Here is a 23,194-nt window from a genome sequence, read left to right on the forward strand (position 1 = left end):
CACTTTTCTGCAAGGAATCTATAACCGCTATGTAGATTACCGTATTGATTTATTTTACCAATTTCTTGTTTATTGCACTAATTTCCTAATTTAGAAAATCACCAAAAAAAATCTAAAAATCAAATATATCCTTTTCCATTCTCGATAGGAAGAAGCTAGCTAGTGGCTGTAAATGCGGTTAATTGCAGAATAATATAATATTTCTAAACCTTCATACTCATAACATTCACAAGAGATCTAGTATTTAAGAAGAAAAAAAAGAATATATAGTTTAGTATCTCCACAAGAAAGCTTAATCCTTCAAAATAACTTAGAATGCTTGTCAGTTTCTTTTACATCAGGCAACATTTTTCATTTATACGCCTTATCACACTTCAACATAAAAAAAACAAAATTTTGGATTTATGAGACACAAAAATTCACATTTGAATAGCAATATACAAACATGACCATGTCAATGAAAGAACAAAAATAAATTCCATTTGAATAAAAGAACTTACAGGCTACATGATTACAGATATAAATTTGCATCAGACAGCCAACTTTTGACAAACTTAGAACAAATGGAAAGCAAACTCAAAAGTTTCTCATGAACATCTTGTCCAAAAACTAGGACATAATATTCACCACTAGGTGAAGAGGAAAAGGAAAAGGACAGCCCCACAAATTTCTATATCATTTTCGTCGATTCAAGAGGGAAAACATATAAGGTAGGATAGAGATGATAGCTGCCAAAGGCACACCTCACAGCATGCAGTCTGTTCTAGCAGGTAACCTTCTGAAGAAATTAAGCGGCACAGATGGAAGTTTGTAGCGGAACCTAGGATGTCTTAATACATAAAATCCGGTCAAGAGTGCCACAGCTTGGAATGGCGTAACATAGAGCACAATGGCAGCAACCAAGCAGAAAATCACAAACAGCGCTGTCGCTCTAGGGTCCCTCCAGCTCAGCAAAGATTGCAGCCTCTCCCCTTGAGTAGCCAAGTCGCCAACGACAGTCTGAATCCTTCCTGCAATACTTCTTATGCGGTCATACCTCATCCTAATAATATCAGGAGGACGTGAAGTAGGGAAAGTATCAAATTCCTCATCCAACTCATCGGGATGAGCAGCATCAGCACAAGAAAGGCGAGTGTCCATGTGAGGAGGATGCCTTGGCCTCCATCTGTAGTACCAAATGCCAATTAGGAAGAGATAGAGGAAAATGGTAGGTAGAATAAGCTCCGGATATAGTATCAGTATCAAGAACAAGATATGGATCAGGACAGTCGTAATGGGGTTTTTCCAATTGCATATCTGATCAAACCATTTTCCAACAGAAATTACCACACCTAAAACACCCATAATCCTGAAAAAGTTAGCCTTGCTTCTCCTCATGCTCCACATATGAGAACCAACATCCAACATATACTCTACTATCTCTTTCCTCAAAGGTGGCTCAGCACGACTCAGCCTCAATGAGACAATCTGAGTGGCTTGGTGCCTCAAGTTGTCCAGCTGACTAACAGTTAATGGGTGAAGATAGTGCATTTTGGGTAACAATGGCTGAGAGTACATATGCATCATATTCACCAATGATGAGCAAGTGAATCTCACAGCCAAGTGAATCTCGCCCATCTTCTTCACCCCAGTAGGATGCAAGACCAGCAGTGGATATGAATGTGTGTAGACACGATCAGTTTCAAGAGTCGAAAGACGGATCCTGACCTTTCCAATCCTTGAGTCCCTTGCCCCTCCGGATTTATCTCCTCCTTGCAGATGGCAATTATCAAATACACCAATTGTTATAACAGTGCAAGGATCAAATACTTCCCAGGTGTATTGCTCGTTCCACTTGGGAGCAAAGCTATCTATAATAGTCCTTGTCCGCACCCACTTCTGCCCATATTTGGCTACACAATAGGCGTCTGTCGTTGCCCGGCCATCCTTTGTTTTCATTGGTGATAGGCCCTGAGCGCTCAGAACACCTACTTCAAGGACACCGATGCTAGACTTCCACAGCTGTTTTGCAGTTGGCCTAAGATCACTACTGTAATGGGTTGACTCATCCAGAACATGGTAGCCTCCTTCCAAACATACTCTCAAGTGAATCCGGCTAGCAAACTTGATTTCCTTCTTTTCTCCCTCAACAATAATATGCTTCTCAAGATTAAGCCACCTAGTGTTCACAGGTTTATGGTCCAACCTCCTATCCACATACTGCAAAGGAATAGCACATCTTCCGATGACCTCATCCTTGTTTGGTGCAACCCTATCTTCCACACTCAAAATCAATGGCTCCTCAAACGGTTCAGCTGCTACAAACATCAGATCCTCATTCCACAAGGGATTAATGGTCTTGCTCATGGAAACTCTGGTCCTCAACGTTTGATTCCCAAGGATGGCCTTGACAAAAACTTCTGGAAACCTGCTTTTGTCACTCGGAATCAAGTCTTGAGCCTCAATCACATTAACTCTAAGGTACCACAGCTTTGGTGAGAGGTACACCTTAGACCTTATATTTGCAAGACCATCAGCACCACTAACAGCTGCAGCATCTGAATGCCAAGCTTCAGGAAAGGCTTCATCAGCTTGATTTCCCATCCAAACAGCCAACATTAACTCTCCTTTGACTTTACTACCATTCCTCTCCTCCAACCTATACCACTGCGGAGCGAGAGGACTATCCGGGGGAACCCTTTTAGGGATCTCATTCAAATCAAAGAGAACACGACCCACAAAGTCATCCTTAACAACATCCTTATCTTTCACAGTCACTTCAAGTACAGAAGCCTGAATCCTATCCTTTGAGAAAGCAAACACCTGACTCCACTCAGGATTCGACTTCTTCTCAAAATGACGAGTCGTACCCTTATAGTTCCCGAGCCTAACCTCAACATAAGGATCAAGACTACCCGTAACATCCTTACCAGGTAAATCCCTAGCTTTCACTACTCGGACATAAAGATACTGCATTTGCTCAACAAGGTCATATGTGCTAGTGAGCTTATCACCACTGACCTTCCCTCCACCGAGGTGGGGTTTGGTCTCCTTGAGTGAGAAATCTTCTTGTGGGGGTCTCTGCATTTTTTATATAACTTCTTCCCACAATTTACACAAAAACAAATCCCCTATATCCTCCACCAGAATGTGAGCCAATAATCAACAAACAAATCAAATCTCTTCCTTAGCAAAGACAAGCAGTTACTAACAAAGAGACAACTCAGAATTACTTTAATGTTCCAACATATTCAATCCAAACAGAGTGTTAAACAAATGTAGCCAAAAAGATGAACATGAACCTCTAGAATGCCAAAACCATTCAAAGCCTCAGATCTGAATGCTTCAAACCTTCACAACATGAAAAATAAAGAAGAAATCAGTTCTTTTACCGTACAAACCTGAGCTAAAAATGCTAGAACAAACTCTACAAAAGAGAAACACTCCTCTCCTCTCTCAACCCACAAAAAAGGGAAAGCAAACAAAAGCAAAGGCGAAAAAAAAAGCAGAATGCAAAAAAATCTAACCACATTACAGATACACAAACATCAAGTTTCAAGAAAACACCAGCCAAGATTCAACAGAACCCAAAATGTAGCAAAAAGAAAACAATTTTTCTTACAAAATGCACATCTATAAACAACACAAAAACACAGAAGTGAATGTACCTTGTGGGTTAATAGGAACTGAAGAAGAAAGACGGGTTTTTACTGATAAGTTTGTGAACAGTACTGAAGCCTTAAGGGGGGGAAAACGAAAAAGGGTTTTAGAGCTTTCTTGTAACAAAGCGAAGTAGAATAGTACATTGAGGTCTAGCTAGCTAAAAAGTGAAGAAAGAAAGAACAAAACAGTTTATATTTTGAAAGAGAAATAAAAAAAACAAAGTAGGGTGGTAATGCTCTGTGTTCTTTGTTTGATTCTTAAGGTGGGTGGGGTGGGTTGAATCTGCTGAGATTACACCGAAAGCACAGACTTTCTCTCTCTCTGTGTGTTTAAGTGAATATTTGTGTTTCTGTTTGTGGCTTTTTGCTTTTTTACTTTTGCGTTATGTTCACTTTATTAAGGTACTATTTGTCTTGTGTTGCTTGACCAGAGGAACCGGGTCGCGCGTGCGAGGAGTATGTCGGGACTTCACACGTGCCAAGCTAATCTATAGGAGATGTTATAGATTCTAATGAAATAGCTACACTTTTAATATGTATCACAAAATTTGTATAAGAAGCTAATTGTTGTGTTGTCTCCTGTTTTTCACTCATTTGAATAATTTATAAAATTAGTATCTCCTTTCATCCTTATATTTTTTAAAAGAAAAACATAATGTACTGAAAATGTACTAACGTAAACGTTCCATTGCGTTCAACACTAGAACGCTGCAAGGCTACTTTTGATTCTCTACTGAATTTGAGAGTTTGTGCCCAATCATGTCTTACTGAGATATAGATATTTTTATTCCTTGGGAGTTTGGAGGACACATTAACAAACATAAGACATTTTTTCCGGAACTGCGTATTTTCTAACAGAGGTAAATTGATGATTTTGTAAGGACAACAAATAAATAATAAGATGAAGAGGAACTAAGGAGCTGATGAGTTTGTGAAAGCAAGGACATTACCAGGAAGAAAAAGAAAAAGAAAGTAAAGTTTCAACCTTTGTCCCTACATCGAATGTTGTCTTGGACAATGCATAAATGTAAAGGACTAAATGAATGATGATTATGGTCAGTGTAATTCGGAGATCAAAGTATGATGTTCCAATGAGTGTCTAAGTAGTTAGGTTCATTGTTTAGCAACATAGCAAAAAGATAGGATCAACAACAGATTCAGAATTAAAACGATGTGAATTCTGCGTTTGACAAAGTGAATTTTCAAATGTACATTAACTTCATCTATACTTGTTTTTCTGCACACACACCTAAAGTTTGACTTCCAAACACTGAACTTTATCAACCTACAAACCCATAGTTTGATCCTCCATTGGGACTAGCGGATGTCTGCGAACAGGTGAAGCCCAAAAGCTTTTCCTGGCCCGGTCGCGAAGATGTCAAATGTCTCTTTCTACGAAAAAAATCCACATTGATTTCTTGAACCCATAACTCAAAAGTTACTCCAACAATGGTTTACAGCTACTAAAAAAGCATTCAATCGATGCCATAAAGGGTTACTTCAGCTACAAGGTTTACTTGCAGGCAAATCCAAGCATTGGTTCAAGCTACTATTTGCCTAGTATACAGCAACACAAAACTAACACTGGTTTTATACAGTGAAGGACAGGCTTCATCTTTGCAAACAACAATTGTTTATAGCAAATCATCACAATTCATAATCAGAAATAGAGAAGCGAAAGAGTGTCATAATTTGGAATGACAGATATAACCCATTAAAATATCCAGTCAGGTATCAAACTCAATGAAAAATCACCTGCAATGATAGAAGTATAGTACATAGCATTCTTATTTGCATCATCCTTTCAGGTTAAAGGGGAAAAAAGTAGAATAGCACAAAACAAGAGGGTGCGATCACATCATTCATAGTGAACTTCTGCTGAGTCGCGCTAATTCTGTCCAACTACAGTCATTCAACAGCAGCTCTTTTCTTCGTAGTGTAAGGATAGTACTCCTTGCCATTGTCAGTTCTCGTCGTTGCACCTAATCCATCAATTACACCAGAAGTGACTGCAAGTGCTGCTCCAGCAGAAAGAGCAGTTGAAATACTCCTTCCTACAAGGGTAACAATCAAATCAGCCAAAATATTTCCCTTGGTATCCCAGTATGTTACCAGAGGCAAGGGTATAGAACACCATCGATGAATAATGTACGTAATCCGCTGAATTGCCTTTTGCAACTCATGAGATTATGCACTCACTAAATTCTAAGCTTTTAGTTCATGAAAAGTTCATTCTGCATAGGGATTTCTATTGATCTGTTCTAAAATGTGCATAGCAATGGCTGAGTCGAGGGGTTACTGCTCTCGGTTAGCAAGAGCAACTTAATTATTCTGTGACCGCTCTTAGAAAAGACTCAACCCCTGTTTCTTTTAGAAACTAAATGACATGCTATCACGAAATGGTCGTGGTCATGTTTAAGACATCTTTGTGCAGACAGCACATACAAATTCTCTGCCAATCAGATCTATGGAGAAATTTCTATGTTCTTGGAATTAAAAATCTAAATAGGCGTCTAAATAGAGAGGATAAAGGAATTAAGCAAAAGCCTTCACTGCAAACCAAGAGAGCCAGGGCGTGGAAATGATAAGAATTGTCTGGCTGCACCAGTCACAATGCCCATTGAATGGTCAACACTGAAAATTAGCACTAGCACTGGATGTGCACTAAGAACAAACCAATCTGCAACATGTAATAATAGCTTTCCTCTCCTTCCTTCGCCAATTCTAATTTTTCCCTCACATATAATTAAATGTAAAGCAAGTGCAACAACAGATTTGTATCAATCATTCCACAAACACTTTTCTTTTATTAAGAAATCACTCTACAAACACAAATCTCAGTTGAAAAGGTGTTGTTGGGTGGAGGGGAAGGTGATTACCTTTGTAACCCAGCACAGAAGCACCAGCAACGAATCCACCAACTGCTCCATTAACAAAATCTCTTTTCATCCTAAAGTTCTGAACCAGCTGTTCTACCCCTATATAGACTCCACCAATAGCAGCAAAGGTAGCCCCGTGGTTTCCCATCATTTTCAATGTCCGAATCAAACCAGGAAGAGCAACACTTCTCTCAACACGGGGTACATCATGCCAAGTGGCAATAATGGCACCCCAAAGAGTACCAGCAACTAGACCTGTGGTTGCACCTTTAAATGTTTTCATCCCTGGTGTATCCTCATCTTCATAATACCTTAGCTCTGCAGCATCATCCATGATTGTACTCAATCCTTTACCAAAACACCAGTAAAAAATGTTAAAAAATTAAAAACATGATTAAAGCAAGTTAAGCTTGAACTAATAACCAGATACCAAAGGTAAGAGACAGTGAGAAATAATGCATCGCGAACAGAATGTGTGAAGCAACAAAACATCTTAGCCTACAAGAAGCAAATGATGAGAAACCTAAATGCTTACATATATTTAGTTCTGTCAAGACCCTATGTGCATGCACATACATACAAATTATTTTTCTTTTTTTAATGAAGTAAAAAATTTCCAATGCCATCAAGAAGATGCAAGAAAGTACAAAATAGGTTACAAAAAACATAAATTAGCTCCAACATATGATTGGCTAATCTAGGACCAGGGAGCTAATAAAGAGCAAAAAACTGTCGGAAGAGTCAACAGGGGACATGTTATGCCAGCTAAGTAGATACAAGAGACATCTAGCCTTAATAGAGTGATTAGGAGCTGAAAAGTCATAAGCCATCACATAGAATTTCATAAGATTGAGTCTGCTGACATAGGTCTATAACACTTCCTCTGCCGTTTTTATTCTGCCTCAATTTTCTAACCTATTACGTGAACTACAAAGTTCTTCCTCTGAATATTCAAATGGATACAAGATACTACTACTTAATAGTAGTTGGAACTGATCTTACATAGTTTTATTTTTTAAATAACTGATCAAACATCTTTGTAATAACGAACCTGCTTGCATTCATTTCAACTATTTTTATATCTCAAGAAAACTCTGATGTAATACACAATTCAAAGTTAATAATTTCTAAGCAAATCAAGTAGGTTCAACAAAAATGTGATGAAAGAAGCATTAGAAGTTTGTCAACAGTAGTGTGAACATCACATTCAGAAAAACATCAAAGGTTTAAGTAACGCTAGAACAATTGACTCTCCCTCATATTTTCACACCTTGCGCTTGAAACTCAACTGCATATTTGATTTTCGAAAGACATGCTTTCAATTGGTCACCAAGTTAAGAAATATGCTCTAACCAAGCGTGATGTAGAGCGTATGAAGGTTAGAGATAAACAAAAGAAAATGAATACGCCTTATAAGTACATGCTCAAGCAAAAGCAATGCCTCTTTTATCCTCAAATTGTAACACATTTCAGATATGACAGAGACTTATCTGTAGAAGCACCTAGCTAGTTCAGATTCCATTCTAAAAACATTTATCTAAACAGCGAAAATGAAATTAACACATTATTTTTTCTAAAATACATCGTCTCAACTAAAGGATAGGCTGTCCGTTACATCGGAAACTATAAAGACGAACAAGTCCCTCAAACTTTTCCACTTGAACTAAGCCCCGGGGGCAATCCGTGTCCTAGGTCACAAGTCCCTCAACCTTTTCCACTTGAACTAAGCCCCGGGGGCAATCCTATGTATTCATTACGCTTTATTTGGGTTCAATTTATTCCAATACTAATAAATGTCTTTCAAGGCAAATTAGGGGTACTCTAAAGCTAAAGGTTCTGTAAACCTCACAGTTATGAGTTATGCCTACATTGATATACAAGTTTCTGACCAGAATAAAAGGGCTATTGGCAAACAACGGACTTTTTTTTGGGTATAATCATCCGATATATGGAGCCCACTAGTCCGACTAATCCAGAATCACATTGCGTTGGGCCCATTTAAGGAGAAAGCGCTCCTAAACAAGAATTTTCATTCCCAGGCTCGAAACCGAGACCTCTAGGTGGAAACAACGGACCTTATATAGCAACAGCTAAACCTTAAACTTAACAAGCTAGTATCACCCACATGCTAGATTTTATACCCATAAAAATTCAGCTCCTCAAACAAGGCCGAAAGTAAAAGGAAAACAATCGCAAATTCAAATGAACTGGAAAACAGCGATCAATTATACGGACCTATACAAAAGTCATATAACAAAATGAAGCTCATATTCCATTAAACTGAAAAAAGTCTACCACTTCTATAAACCCTAGAATCGGATTACATTTCTGCATTTCTCTAATAAAAAGCGAGGAAAATATAGAATTGAATACAAATAATTAATGTGCACTTATCTATGATAAAATCAGTATAAGATTTATCGATAGAAAGAGTGAGCTCAAAGAACTCACCAAGCTGAAAATGGCACTGATCTGATTAGCGATGTGAGAGAGAAGGGAGCGAAGAAGATGCTTGTGCAATGTGGTAATATAATGGTCCAACAGATCAATGTTTGAGACTCCGGCCCAATAACAAAGCTTTTAATGGGCTTCATAGGCCCATTGTTATTGTCCAACTCGTCTGGATTATTTGCATTGTATGACCCTTTTTTGATAACCAAATAATTCCCGAGGGCTAGTGGCACAAGGTTCGAAACACGACGGATAATGGATCCATTCCTCTACCCTTCTTCACTGTGACCATATGACCTTCTTTAGACCACTCTTTGAATTTTGTCTCCGGCAGCCAGTGGCTAAATTTCTCTACTTGGATATTCCCCACACCTAAGAATATTAACAACAATGAGTTTAATTTTTATACACCTACAATATAAAAAATATTTAATTATTCATAATAAATGAGATTAATAATCAAAAGTGTAGAGTTAAATTGTATTATAGTTATATGTAAATTGTATTTAAGTTGTATTCTATTATAGTAATATTATTATTTTATTTGAAGGTTGTATGAAAGTTGGAAATTAGTTGTATAATATATGAATCGTTGTATTAAATTTTATATTTACATTTTAAATGCTATTTTTGTTTACATAAAGTTGTTGATATGAATCAAAATTGTATTGAGAGGGGAAGTTTTGATTGGAAATTCAGAAAGGAAGAAGAACACACCACATACAAAATATATACAAAATATATATTGTATAAAATTTATATGAAAATTATATTTAATTTGTATAATATTGTTGTTATATTTAACTGGTAAGAATGATGTATAAAAGTTGTAGATAAGATATAAATAAGCTATATAATGTATAATTCATTATATGAAATTTATTTTTAGTCTGTATGTTGTTGTACCATGTTGGAGTGCTTAGTGATTCGCAATCAATTGTAGTTAAGGGAGTTAACTGTAGTGGTTAGTTGGTTGTTAAAAGTTAGTTAATTACACTATACATAGACAGATAGATGCCATATTAAAGTTAGAGTAGTTAGCTACGTTAGTTGTGTATATACAACTACTTTGATGTAAAATTTCATATGATTCTAGTAAGGTATTGCACTGATGATTAAAAAATTCAGTACCATTGTCTGTTCAAATAATTTTTGTAACTGCACTAAACTGAGTTTTTATCATAGCAAGAAAGATTTTCAAAACAACAAATACATCACTTTTGAACTGCAGCAAGTATATCCAAGTGAACCTAGACATATCATCAATAATAGTCAGGAAAAATTGCTTCTTCTCATGTGTAGGAATCTTGTAAAGACCCCAAACATCCATATGAATAAGCTCTCAGATAGACTGACTTCTAGATTGACTACTAGAAAAAGATAATCTACTTTGCTTGGCATGAGGAAATATAGAACAATCACTATTTACATTGATATTACTCAATTTATTATATAAAGACTTCACATTCCTCATAGTGCTTATTGAAGCATATCCTAGCCTCTTATGCCATAAGATGTTATCTTCCTGATGTTGTGGTATAGCTACATTCATCACTGACAAGTTCATCCTCTTATTAAAAAAATTCTTAACAATGTACAGTCCTCCTCTTTCTCTATCAATCCTCCTCACCCTACCACTATAAAGGTCCTGAAATATACATAAGTCAGAAAAAAAGTGACAGAGCAAGAAAGGTCCTTTGTTAGTTTCAAATGTGGGACATAAAGTACATTGTGCACTCTCATATTCTCCGGGAACGATACAATTCTTTTATGTGTTATAGTGGACTTCTCTCCATTAGGCAAGTTAACTTGTTCTTTACTTTGTGATTTCAACTCAGTTTTACTTTGCAATGTATCTAAGCTAGCAGTAATTTGATGTGAAGCTCCTGAATCAATTATCGATTCTTCCCAATCTAGGTTTTTCATAAAGGAAGTGGTTATACCTGCCATGTTCACTTGTGGCTCTGTATTTCCTTTATTCAACATATTGAATATTTGATCATATTGCTCCTTAGTAAAGAAGGGTCTGTCACTTGTGTTGCCACAGTTGGATTCATCATCCACTGGTGAAGCCTTCTTATTCAAATCTGAATTCCCAATCACATTGTTGGCCACAAACTTCTTTCTTCCTTTAAAGTCATGTGGGTAACCAACTAATTTGTAGCAATTCTCTTTCAAATGCCCTTTCATATTGCAATATTACAGTGCATGTAATTTTTTTTTCCTTTGTACGGCTGCCCTCTTCCAACCTGCATTGCCATTGGATCAACCTTTCCTATCAAAGTGAAACCCGACCTCTGACTTTCATCTTCAATTATCATTGCATAAGCTTGGTTCAAGGTAGGCTCTACAGTCTTCATTGCCATCTCGATTGCTCATAGGACTCACCGAGACTACTTAAGAATTGAAGTTACCTCTGTCTGTGGAGATGCTCTATGTAATCCTTTGATTTTGGACAATCACATCCTGGTGAAGGCACCATGGCGTCATATTCAGTCCATAGTTCCTTCAATTTTGTAAAGTAAGTTGAGACAGAGTCTGTTCCTTGAGAAATAGTTGCAATTTCCCGATGTAATTGACTTATCCTTACTCTGTTCACCTTGTCAAACCTTTCACGCAAATCCTCCCAAACTAGATGCGCATTTGATGCATAGACGATGCCGCTAAGGAGATCCGGTGACACTGTGTTCATTAGCCAGGAGAGCACAATGGCATTGCATGTCTTCCAATCCTCATGGAGTTCAGTTTTGAATGACTCTTTTTTACAAGTGCTAGTGACGAACCCTAATTTTCACTTAGCTTGCAACACAATTCACATCGATCGACGTCATAATCCATAGTTCTCAGATCTATTTAGCTTGACTGGAGTTAGAATTGAGCTAGGAGTATCAGAAGAATGCACAAATAAGGGATGAGTATGATCAATTTTTTCAATCGTCATAGTTGAATTTGAACTGATCTTCGAAAGGAGAAGAAGTAGTTGTAGGATTCTACAATTTCGCAGAAATGTCCAGTCTCATACGCTCTGATACCATGTGAATTTACTGAATCTAGTTCAGCTCCAAACTTATTCCATAGAGGAATTAAGCTTGGGCAGTAACGGCAGTAGAAGAGAACGAACAGGGATGGTTGTGTAGTGAGAGAATGTTCGAGAAGATGAAAATAATTTCTTTAATTATGTAAAGTGCTTACAATGTATACATTTCCTTTCCAAAGAGATGCTGCAATCTCTTACCATCATTCATTGGTCCCTTCTCCACAGTTCATGATAGAGGGAGGTTGCAGAATCATGAAGAAGTGGACTATGAAGTGTATGAGAAAGAATACTATGATGGCACTCAAGCTGGATCAGATGATGTTGATATTGTCACTGATGATACTCATGCAGAATTTGAGGGTGCTGACATTGTTGCATGTAAGCATTCTACTTATATAGTAGAAGGAAGCCCTTCTCATTCTACTTCTATACCTGAAGGCATTCCTGAATCAAATGCAAGTCAAGAAAATTCAGATGATGTTGTTTCTGATCATACAGAACCAACCTTGAGAAAATCAGGAACTGCTAAAGCATCATTGTGGCTTCAAGACTATGTAGCTAGCAAGAAGGCAAATGGGGCAACACTGCATACTTTAGCAAATTGTATCTCTTATGACAATGTGTCAGAGAAGTATAAGAGCTATTTGGCTAAGCAATCAGTTCTCACAAGACCTCAAATCTTTAAGGAAGCATCCCAAGATGAGAAATGGATTGATGCAATGAAAATAAAGATCAAAGCACTAGAGGATAACAATACTTGGGATGTGGTAGACCTACCAAAAAGGCGAGAATACAATTGAATCTAAATGGGTCTATAAAATAAAGTACAAGCCAAACAGAGACGTGGAAAGGTACAAGGTTAGATTGGTTGCAAAAGGGTATAACCAAAATGAAGGATTGGATTACCATGAGAAATTTTCACCACTTGCCAAAATGGTGACGGTTAGAATACTGATTGCATTAGCAGCATCAAGAGGTTGGAATATGTATCAAATGAAAGTATATAATGCATTTTTGCAAAGAGATTTGTATGAAGAGGTGCATATGGACCTTCCTCAGGGATTCAGAAAACAAAGGGAGTTAAAGGTCTGCAAACTAAAGAAATCATTGTATGGGCTTAAACAAGCCTTAAAGCAATGGAATATAAAACTCACTGAGGCATTGATAGAATCAGGCTACAAGCAGAGCTTATATGATTACTCTATGTTCACCAAAAGAAAGGAAGATAGTTTTGTGGTAGTTTTGATATATGTGGATGATTTGTTGATCATAAGGGATGATGACAAGCTTATACAGGAGACAAAGGATGTGCTACATCATAAGTTCAAAGTGAAAGATCTTGGAGAATTGAGGTACTTTCTGGGAATTGAAATTATGAGATCAAGTAAGGGAATCCTATTGATTCAAAGAAAATATGCATTACAATTGGTGTCAGATTTAGGATTAGGTGGAACAAAACCAGCGGCAATACCTGTTGATTTGAATCAAAGATTCACTTCACAAGAGTATGATAAGCACACTGGTACAACATAGGATGAGGCTTTAGCTGATGTATCAGCTTACTGGAGACTCATTGGTAGGTTACTCTACTTAACAATAACTAGACCAGACATCAGCTATGTGGTGCAGACCCTAAGCCAATTCATGCAAGCACCCAAAAGATTTCATTGGGATGCAGCAGTTAGAGTAGTAAAATATATCAAGAAGGAATGGGAATACTCATGAGCAGTTTGCAGTCTGACAGCCTGACCTGTTATTGTGATGTTGATTGGGCAACATGCCCAAACACAAGAAGACCACTGGATTTTTAGTAAAGTCTGGAGAGTTTCTAATATCCAGGAAGTCAAAGAAACAACAAACAATTTCAAGAAGTTCTGCTGAAGCAGAATATAGAAGTTTGCCAGCAGCCACAACAAAAGTAACTTGGATGTTAGGACTGTTTTCAGAGTTGAAAGTATCAGTCAAGCAACCTATGGATCTGTTTTGTTATAGCAAGGCTGCATTACAGATTGCAGCAAATCCCATATTCTACGAGAGGACTAAACATATAGAGATTGATTGTCACTTTGTAAGAGACAAGATCAAGGAAAGAAAGATAGTTACATACCACATTGGGACCAAAGATCAACAAGCTAATATGTTTACAAAAGGATTGGGAAAGGTGCAACATTGTTTTTACTTAGCAAGTTGGGAGTTATTAACATTTTACACCCTCCAGTTTAAGGGGGAGTATTGGAGTGCTTGGTGATTAGGAGTCAACTGTAGTTAAGAGCGTTAACTGTAGTGGTTAGTTGATCGTTAGAAGTTAGTTAATTACACTGTACATTGACAGATAGATGCCAGCTGGAAGTTAGAGTAGTTAGCTAAGTTAGTTGTGTATATAAGAATACATTGTAAATACTTTACATAATTAGAGAATCATTTTCATCTTCTCGAACATTCTCTCACTGCAGAACCATCCTTACTCGTTCTCTTCTACTGCCATTACTGTCGAAGCTCAATTCCTCCATGGAAGGAGTTTGGAGCTGAACTAGATTCAGTAACTTCACATACCATACATTATTCTTTTCTTACTCGATTTATAAAAGAAAAAAAAGGAGAGAATAAATTCCAAATCTACTCACGTGCTCTAATTCATATTTGTTTAAATTAAAAAGCTTGAATATTGATGGAAACTGAATGATTTGGATGGAGAAATTTCGAGTTTCATGTTCAAAGCATCATCGTCGAGTTTCTACTGTTGGTGCTACATCGACGGAGATGGAAAACAGAGAGTGTACTTTGCGAGTTATGTACCGACAGGTGTTCCCAATTTTGAGTATCTTAAACTACATAAGGTGATTTTGTCGCTCAGAGCGATTCCATTCCAGATGGATATATAGCATTCCAAGTCCTCTATGTCTCCATTGATCCACATGTGAAAATTTATGTCAAATTCTAATGCTTAATTGAAGCTACATGTACCAAGAGAAGTGACTCGTGGGGTTATATTCAATTCGCAAATTTCCAAGTAGGCAACCTAAAATTGGGAGTAATTAACCAAGCGAAAACAAGGTAGAGTGTCGGTGGTGGGAATATGGAGTTGTCATGCAGCTTCGACAGAATCACGAGACATTTTACCGACCACTTTCGTTGACCATACAATCTAAATTAAGGGAGTTTTGGATGGAGGGAAGCGGCAGAGAATAGGTCCCAAGAACGAATTGGCATTTCAATCATGCACGTTAGCAACAAACAAATTTAAACGAATTCTTTTCATCATAATGTGGCTCCATAGACTATGAAGTTTTCAAGGATGAATTATTGGTGCATCTCCCTATAACCCCAAATAGCATTTCTTGGAGATAGAGGCTTTATAGCACGTACGAGAAGAGCGCTGGATGAAGAAGCTAGAGATTTATGTATTTAGAGCCCAACAGAAAATTTAAAACGAGTGCAGAAAGGTAAAAACAGCAAAAGAGAAACATGAAATCATAATGAAGCATCTTTGTTGTTACAGGTTTATACTTCATCTACCCGCGCATTAACATCATTACAAGGGCACTGTTTATGCGCTTAACAGGTTGAATATTGTCCTGTCCTGTGATTTTGAGCTGGGAAGATTGATTTTTCACCTGAATACCATATACCAAGAGTGATAAAACGAAGAAAACAGAATAAGCAGGTTGAAAAGATACGCCAAAGCGAATGATAGCAAAGCAAGTTATCAAACAGTTCAAGAACAAAACATAGGTCATCTTGGGACTAGCCCAACAAGAATCCACATAAGTTGCATAATATTAGTGATCATTCGTCAACAGACAGCCTCACAAACATCAAACTACTTCATCAACATGTTCTCTTACAACCGTGATCATAAACGAATGAGAGGACACTCAAAGCGTCCAGTGCACATTCTGAACAGAAGGATGATAACCGTTAGAGTGGTCCAATTCCATGTTTTGTCGTCCACTCTGATGACCCATCCGTAGCTCACCACGGTACTGATTGTCAGCAGCCTGTGAAATTTGACCCAAACCCAAATCAGGCATCTCGTGCAAACTGCTGCTAGCTTCATTTCCTTTAAACTGCAGTGAAGGGCTTGAGAAGTGATTGGTAGGTGCAGCATGGGAATCGGAAGGTTGAATGGGGGTGTGTACCCCATCAATGTTAGCCCCAAGACTTGAGGGTGGATTCGTTGATCCCCAGGACCGATTTGACAGAAGAGAGAGAGCACCGGTACTGGAGTCTGAGACTCCAGAGAAACATTCCCCTGAAGGAACACCAGGACCGGGATAATTGGTCCTGGTGGCTGAACCTTGCAGAACAAACTCAGATGTAGCGTTTTCAGAATTATTCAGCCAAGGACGCTGAAGAAATTTCCCTGATGCAGTAGATTGATGATCCCATCCTTGTTCAGATGCTCTAGTATTTGGCCACGAACTCTCGTTGACATGTGGGTGTGAGCTGAAGTCTAACAGAAAGCTTCCAGATTTGCTGCTATTATTTTCTATCAGTTCAAATCAAAATAACCAGAGTCAGCATAATGTTCTTTCCTTTTTATAAAAGGAAAAGAGGAGCATAAATTTTCAAGTATTAATGCAAACAAAGAGAGAATGGAAAGGAATTCTATCAAACCAAAAATTGATGAAGAAAGGCTCCCGTAATGTGTAGAGAAAAGAGATCCAGATGGAGGCTTCCTGCGGCGCTCATTATGGCATGCCAAGCGCCTGCGGCAACTTCTTTTTCCTTGGTCAAATTCTGTCAATTGATGGAACCTGGAACCAAAGTACCAGGAAGCTATTAAGTCTATGTAACAAGGCAGCTATCGACTGGCCATAAGTGATCTGAGAAGATGAGCTTGTTGACCTCATATAAGACAATTTGGCTAGCCATTTTTCTAACCATTACATGCGAAATGTTTTGTCATAGGTACAAACCAACACAAAACATTCATGGTATCTTTGAGTATTATTGAACTATATACACAAATATTTGTACAAGACTGACATATATAAATCAGAAGCATTCTATCTGTGTTCGAGTGGCTACTAATGATTGTGCAATGCACACATTCTTACTCAAAACTTCCCCGAGTTTCACACATTAGATTTCCTTCTTGTCATCAAGACCAAAGTTTGGCTCGTATAATGAGTTGATGGGATTTATTAACTACTAAGCTTTCTAGATAAATAGTTGCATAGCTCTGAAACTTCATGATTAATATTTATTGTAAGTAAATATCTACCAGTAAATAATAGGAGAGATGCTAGCAGTAGGGACTGAAGGTTTGGTTTGAGACAATAGCCAATGGAAAATGAGTACTTCCGCAGTAATTAAACACCATATCGATATCTTGCTCACCATATTTGCAAATAAACATTCAGCTACCATATAAATGATGAACCCAAAAAAGAAGACCTCCGCGAGGTTCAGTTTGGATGAAGAGAGAAGCAATGTATAATGTTAGGCACCACAGAGGGACTCTTTTTATGCCATGGCAAAAAGGTAATATATTGGTATCCTGCTCTCGGTGGTTTTTAATCACTTTGTTGTTCGATGCACTTCATTCTTGTGTTTAAGTCAATATCTTGTTTAAGCTTGAACATGTGAATGGATTTTAACTGGAACGAAAATAAGGATTCAACAACTTCCCTAGTATATTACACATAATGATCTTAACAACCATAGAAATGGAATGAGGAATTCAACAGAAGCAAAGCATTAAAGAACACCCAGGGGAAATAACATAACTTAAAAACAAAGAACATGTTGGGTAAACCAGCGAGAGGATCAGAATCAATAGTCAACTCTTACAATAACAAAAAGAAAAATAAGATTAAGAGTATACTCTCAAATACCGTAGTTTAAATAGTTGTACTATGTTATATTACTTTAAATTATTACATCTAACCAACACTTTCATGTACAAAGTTGGTTGTCTAAGATGTTTCCTCTAGGAGGTTGAAGCATGAGGGCATAAGATTTAAAAAGAAATAAAACATCATCCAATGCAAAAGTATGTCCAGTACTTTAATTCCATAATCTTGGCAATTGATCCATCCTACGCATCAACAACATAACTGAATTAAATAATCCGCTAAGCTAGCAGGCATGATAAAACAGCAACTAATATCAAAAAGCAAAGCTGCTTCCAACAATGTGCAAAATGGTGGAAAATTGGATCCACGAAAGGTAGTGTCATTACGCAAATGTTGTAGGCAGACTTCTAATATCATCTTAAATGTCCCACACTTCACATAAACACCAAAGTCTATGTTGCTCGGACTCTCCGGAAATGTCACCAGATGCATGCCGGATCCTCCAAATGTAGTGCATTTTTGGAGGATCCGACACGGGTGCGACATCATTTTGGAGAGTCCACGCAACATAGACCAAAGTAGTACCTCAATATAAATGAAGGCCCCTCTTTAACTTACTAAAGAGTGTGAATTGATCCAGCCATGTATGAAAACAAGCACACATCACTTAACGAACTGCCTTTGTACGCCAAAAGAAGCAGAAAAGTGCCAAGAAAGCCTACAAACTAGACTCCGAACAATACTATAAGCAAGAAGCTGTTAATACATAATTGCAAAATCCAATGTCATATTTAAGCATATATCGAATTAATTGGTCGCCAAATTGTTCTTGGATTTAGGAGATAAGGAAAAACAGCAGAACTAGCCCAAACAATAACTAGCCAATTCAGACAAAATTATTAATAGACAATAGCAAGAACAAAATCCTTACAGCAAACAATCAACACAAATTTAAAAAATCCACAAGAGTCAACTCTCTCCACCAAACCAGTATATAAACAACTATACGCACAAGGACCACTAGTCCATAAGTCCAACAATACGAAAAGAAAATCTCCAGCATAATTTGTTTAAAGAGTTTAACTTATATACATGTAAAGAAGTCACCTTAACTTTCTAATTTTAGTAGGTAACCTGTTTTATTTAATGGATATTACCTGTAGATATCTTTTTGTGTGAAATTTCTCTCCTCTGTCAGGTATATATAGGTTAAACTCTTGTATAAAAAGTGAGCTTCACACACCTGTTGTGCATGTTTCTTATTGACACAGCCATATAACTAGTGCAAAAACACTTAAAACTTAATTAGAGTAATATGGAAAATTAAGCTGACCTGCTACATTGTTGACAAAACCTCTGTTCAAGACCAGCAACAATAACAGTAGGAGACTTAGAGTGCATACCACAAACTTTATGCCTCGAATAATAAGCCTTAGCATCACTCAGATCTACCTGACAACCTTCAACTTGACACCTAGGTGGCTGACCACCCTGTACCAATCCACCCCTCCCCCTCTTGGACGCCGGCGGCAAGTTTCCGTCTCCGGTCACCGGCGATGACCCACCACCCACATTTTCAAAGTAGATTTTCTTGCCAAACTTCAAGCCATTGAGAGAGTCGGAAGAACTTGAATTACTACCAGAAGAAGAAACTGAACCCAGTTCCATTACCGAATTCCACTGCCCATTCATTCCACAGCTTTATGGGGTCAAATCATTATAAAAGGTAGCATTCCCATGAACAGAGTCACAGTGTCATGTATACATTTTTATACATATACTTAGAGAAACAGATATTTTGAAAAAGGTCACCTTTTCTTTTGCACTTTTTCTTGTTTTATCACTCCTACTAGTATTTCTTTATTCCCTCCGTTGCATAAAATACAGAGGTTGTTTGACTGGATGCCAAGTTAAAAAGAAAAAACAGACTTTGGAATTTATGATTTAAAATAACATATACACATTTTGTGGTTATAATGTTTTTTTAAAGATACAATAAGATGTTTAAAAGGTTAAACTATTTTTAGATATAAATTCTTTGTTTTTTTGGACAAATAAAGAAAAGAGTCCAATAAATTGTGATAAAAAATATCCTTTCCGTTCACTTTTACTTGTCAACCGTTAACTTTGCACACCTCTTAAGAAATTATTAATAAAATACATAATTTATCATGATACTCATATTAATTGGTGTATAATCTTAATGGATTTGAAATGAGTAATTAGTGCTAAATGTAAAACATGAATTATTTTTCTTTTGATATGCGAAAAGTGACAAGTAAAAAAGAAAATTTACTTCTCCGTTTCAGTTTATTTTCTTATTAATCTATTAAAAAAAAAATAATACAAGTGTAATTTAAATATTTTATTTTATTCTTAAGGTAAAGTTTTTATAGTTACACAAGTATAGAACAAAAAGTTTCAAATGTCCTAAAGTTACATAAATATAAATTCATAAATTTTATGTGTTTAATTTTGTAGTGTGTCAAATTATATGATATAAATTGAGAGTGGAGGGATTATCTCGATAAGGGTAATGTTAAATTTTGTGCATTCTTTCGAGTAAATAGAGGTGAAATGAAGATATTTTATCTTGGTTTAGGGGATTGTGAAAAGGTAGAGGAGACCTGACAATGGGCCATGATGCCAGCTTGGGAACCCCATCTGCTGTGAAATAATGGAGGTGAGAAAAGAGAAGAGCTCTTTCTTTGCCTTTGGTTTTTGGGGCCTTTTGAGTACTTTTTAGAGAGTTCCCAGCAGCTTTACAACTGTTGCTGCTTTTGGGGTCACTATCTCCCAACTGCCATCTTATAACCACAATTTTCTAATTTTAGCTTCCCCCCTTCGTATATATATATAAGTATCTACAAATGCAATCATACAAAAATACAGTTACTATAGAGTTGATAAGTACCTGAAAATTATACTTTCCGAAAGAATAGTTTGGGCAAGTAAATGAAAAACTGTTAAATTTTATATGTTAGACCAAAATATCTCGAGTACAATAGCGCATGATTTGAAACTAGTTGGATAATCAGTTTGCCCACTCAATTTGAACTAGACCAAAACCCTTGGTCGTGTAAGTTACTGGCACCGTCCATAATAAGTAATCATTTTATTTTTGGCACACCCATTAAAAAAATATGAACTCCTAGAGAAAAATATATATATTTCACTAAATTAACTTTAATTAATTGTTACATTGACACATGAGAATATGTAAATAAGAAAAAAATTTGAAAAAATAAAATTAGCTCCTTCTTGATTATGTAAATGGACACTTATTTTGGACCAAAATAAAAAGGTAAAATGGTCACTTATTGTGGACCGGAAGGAATATAAATTAACTTATACTAATGTTACTCCCTCCGTTTCAACACGGAGTTTAAGAAAAAAAAACTTTTAAAACTTGTGATATTAAAAGCTTACGGAATAAAAATTTTGTTGGGACCATAACATTTGTGTGATTATAAAAGCTTCTCGTTAAAGGTAAAATAGGTAAAATAAAGAGTTTAAAATTGAATTATTCCCAATTGTAAAAATGTGTCATTCTTTATGGAACGGACTAATAAAAAAAGTGTGTCATCTAAATTGAAACAGAAAGAGTATACAAGTATAGGAATTTCGTACACTTTGTTGCTATTATTCTTTTTTTATGAAAAACTTGGGATGATTCGGCTTCATAAAGTTAATTTGAATAAGTTTTAGTTTTAGGTGTCCAAAAAAAGTTCGCGCCTTAAGAGAGTGTGATTTAAGTAATCTACCATAATGCAAGTATCAATAGCGGATTTCACTGCTAAAATATATAACTTATAAGTTACATAAAGATAAATTTACTATTTCTTTTAAGGCTCCCACTCATTGTTTTATACATGAGGATTAGAAAAAATATATTTCAAAGACAACATGAGAAAATATTATATTAGACTAATTCTTAGACTAGAAAAACTATAAATTTTTTGAAAAGGTATTGATCAATAAAGACATTTTTCTCTCTTAACAATAAATGGATCATGTTCTTTTAATCAAGATAAAAACTAAGGCACTTGTTCGAAAACAGATTTTATTCATAATTTTTCATCCAGATATATGAATGTATGAGCATGTATTTATACTATTGCATATTGCCTTAGGGGTCGTTTGGTAGAGTCTATATGAATAATATTGAATAAGGTGTATTAGTAATGCTGGTATTAGTTATGATTGCATTAGTTATGCTGACATTAGTTACGGCGACATATTTCTTATCTATTATTTGGTTTGATGTATTAAAGCATTGCAAAATTTCTAAAAGAATTGTTTGTTTACAAAACTACCCTCATAACCAGTCCATCACTTTATCTTTTTAAAAGAAACATATGTTGAAGAATGTTTTTATATGAAAAAGGTTTTAAAAAATTATTTGATTTGTCCACCTATATTGTAGTATAGAACTTAATATTTATTTATAAAAAAAAAAATATGCTAAGTATTTATTTATTTACTAGGGATGTAATTTTATTTCTCGCTTTCTTAGATTATTTCAAAATTGCATTAATATAATAACATATTTTAATCAAGCTTAAATTTTGAAAGACCATTTTGTCTTTAACTAAGTTAACGCATGCATTAAATCTATTGCATTGTTAATACCATGGTTTCTTATGCATTAGTTATACATAGGATAATACTAAATATGGTGTATAACTAATGCATATGTTCAAAAAGTGTACCAAACAAAGTATTACTAATTCATAAAGCTAGTGCATTCATTATTTTACCTAGTGCATCCTACCAAACGACCCTTTAATGTTCTGATCAAACACTCAATTCTTTTACTCCCTCCATTTCAATTTAGATGAGGCAGTTTGACTCGACACGGAATTTAAAAAAAAAAAAAAACTTTTGAAACTTGTAGTCTTAAAAGCTTAAGGGGTAAAAGTTTTGTGGGACCATGACATTTTTGTGGTTACAGAAGCTTCTCATTAAGGATAAAATGAAGAGTTTAAAGTTGAATTGTTTTCAAATTTAGAAATGTGTCATTTACACCTCCAATATTCTAAAAATAGATTTTAAATTTTACTTGTCACTTTTAGCATATCAAGAGAAGATAATTTTTTTTTTCATGTTATACCCATAATATTAATTACTCATTTCAAATCATTTTCTCAAATTTATTAAAAATATGTATCAATTAATAAGGGTATCATGGTAGATTATTCACTTATTTATTATTTTTTTAAGGGACATGAAAAGTTAATAGTGAATAAATAAAATTAAAGAGAGAGAATATTTTGGAACAAATCAAAAAAAAGTATTTCGTCTCGTTTGAAACGGAGGTGGTATATAATTACAATCTCCATAAAAATTTAAGTAGGGGCCCTTTTGTTTTTTTTCATTTATTCC

The 23,194-nt window shown here is 36.0% G+C and overlaps 3 protein-coding genes across 3 annotated transcripts; all 3 read right to left on the minus strand.

Annotated features, from left to right (window-relative positions):
• Window positions 1-678: 678 nt before the first annotated feature.
• On the minus strand, window positions 679-3,870 carry LOC104084966 (FT-interacting protein 3-like). The gene is made up of 2 exons (XM_009588927.4): window positions 3,648-3,870; window positions 679-3,330 (listed from the first exon to the last, which is right to left on the minus strand). The coding sequence occupies exon 2, from the start codon at window positions 3,064-3,066 to the stop codon at window positions 745-747; it is 2,322 nt and encodes a 773-aa protein (XP_009587222.1). The 5' UTR covers window positions 3,067-3,330; window positions 3,648-3,870; the 3' UTR covers window positions 679-744.
• Window positions 3,871-5,257: 1,387 nt separating this feature from the next.
• On the minus strand, window positions 5,258-9,070 carry LOC104084967 (outer envelope pore protein 16-3, chloroplastic/mitochondrial). The gene is made up of 3 exons (XM_009588929.4): window positions 8,972-9,070; window positions 6,521-6,868; window positions 5,258-5,695 (listed from the first exon to the last, which is right to left on the minus strand). The coding sequence occupies exons 2-3, from the start codon at window positions 6,852-6,854 to the stop codon at window positions 5,550-5,552; spliced, it is 480 nt and encodes a 159-aa protein (XP_009587224.1). The 5' UTR covers window positions 6,855-6,868; window positions 8,972-9,070; the 3' UTR covers window positions 5,258-5,549.
• Window positions 9,071-15,696: 6,626 nt separating this feature from the next.
• Window positions 15,697-19,669, minus strand: LOC104084968 (squamosa promoter-binding-like protein 9). Its single transcript, XM_009588930.4, has 3 exons — window positions 19,143-19,669; window positions 16,626-16,765; window positions 15,697-16,497 (listed from the first exon to the last, which is right to left on the minus strand). The coding sequence occupies exons 1-3, from the start codon at window positions 19,499-19,501 to the stop codon at window positions 15,884-15,886; spliced, it is 1,113 nt and encodes a 370-aa protein (XP_009587225.1). The 5' UTR covers window positions 19,502-19,669; the 3' UTR covers window positions 15,697-15,883.
• Window positions 19,670-23,194: the final 3,525 nt, after the last annotated feature.

Source organism: Nicotiana tomentosiformis, chromosome 12 (assembly GCF_000390325.3).
Source record: "Nicotiana tomentosiformis chromosome 12, ASM39032v3, whole genome shotgun sequence".
In the NCBI taxonomy this organism is placed as follows: Eukaryota; Viridiplantae; Streptophyta; class Magnoliopsida; order Solanales; family Solanaceae; genus Nicotiana; species Nicotiana tomentosiformis.

Coding starts and splice junctions, on each gene's coding strand:
- LOC104084966 (XM_009588927.4), bottom strand. CDS start 3,066: ATGCAGAGACCCCCACAAGAAGATTTCTCACTCAAGGAGACCAAACCC.
- LOC104084967 (XM_009588929.4), bottom strand. CDS start 6,854: ATGGATGATGCTGCAGAGCTAAGGTATTATGAAGATGAGGATACACCA. Junction 5,696..6,520: donor TTCTGTGCTGGGTTACAAAG/GTAATCACCTTC, acceptor TTACCCTTGTAG/GAAGGAGTATTTCAACTGCT.
- LOC104084968 (XM_009588930.4), bottom strand. CDS start 19,501: ATGAATGGGCAGTGGAATTCGGTAATGGAACTGGGTTCAGTTTCTTCT. Junction 16,766..19,142: donor TTTTGTCAACAATGTAGCAG/GTCAGCTTAATT, acceptor CTTTGGTTCCAG/GTTCCATCAATTGACAGAAT. Junction 16,498..16,625: donor CCTTTCTTCATCAATTTTTG/GTTTGATAGAAT, acceptor TTGAACTGATAG/AAAATAATAGCAGCAAATCT.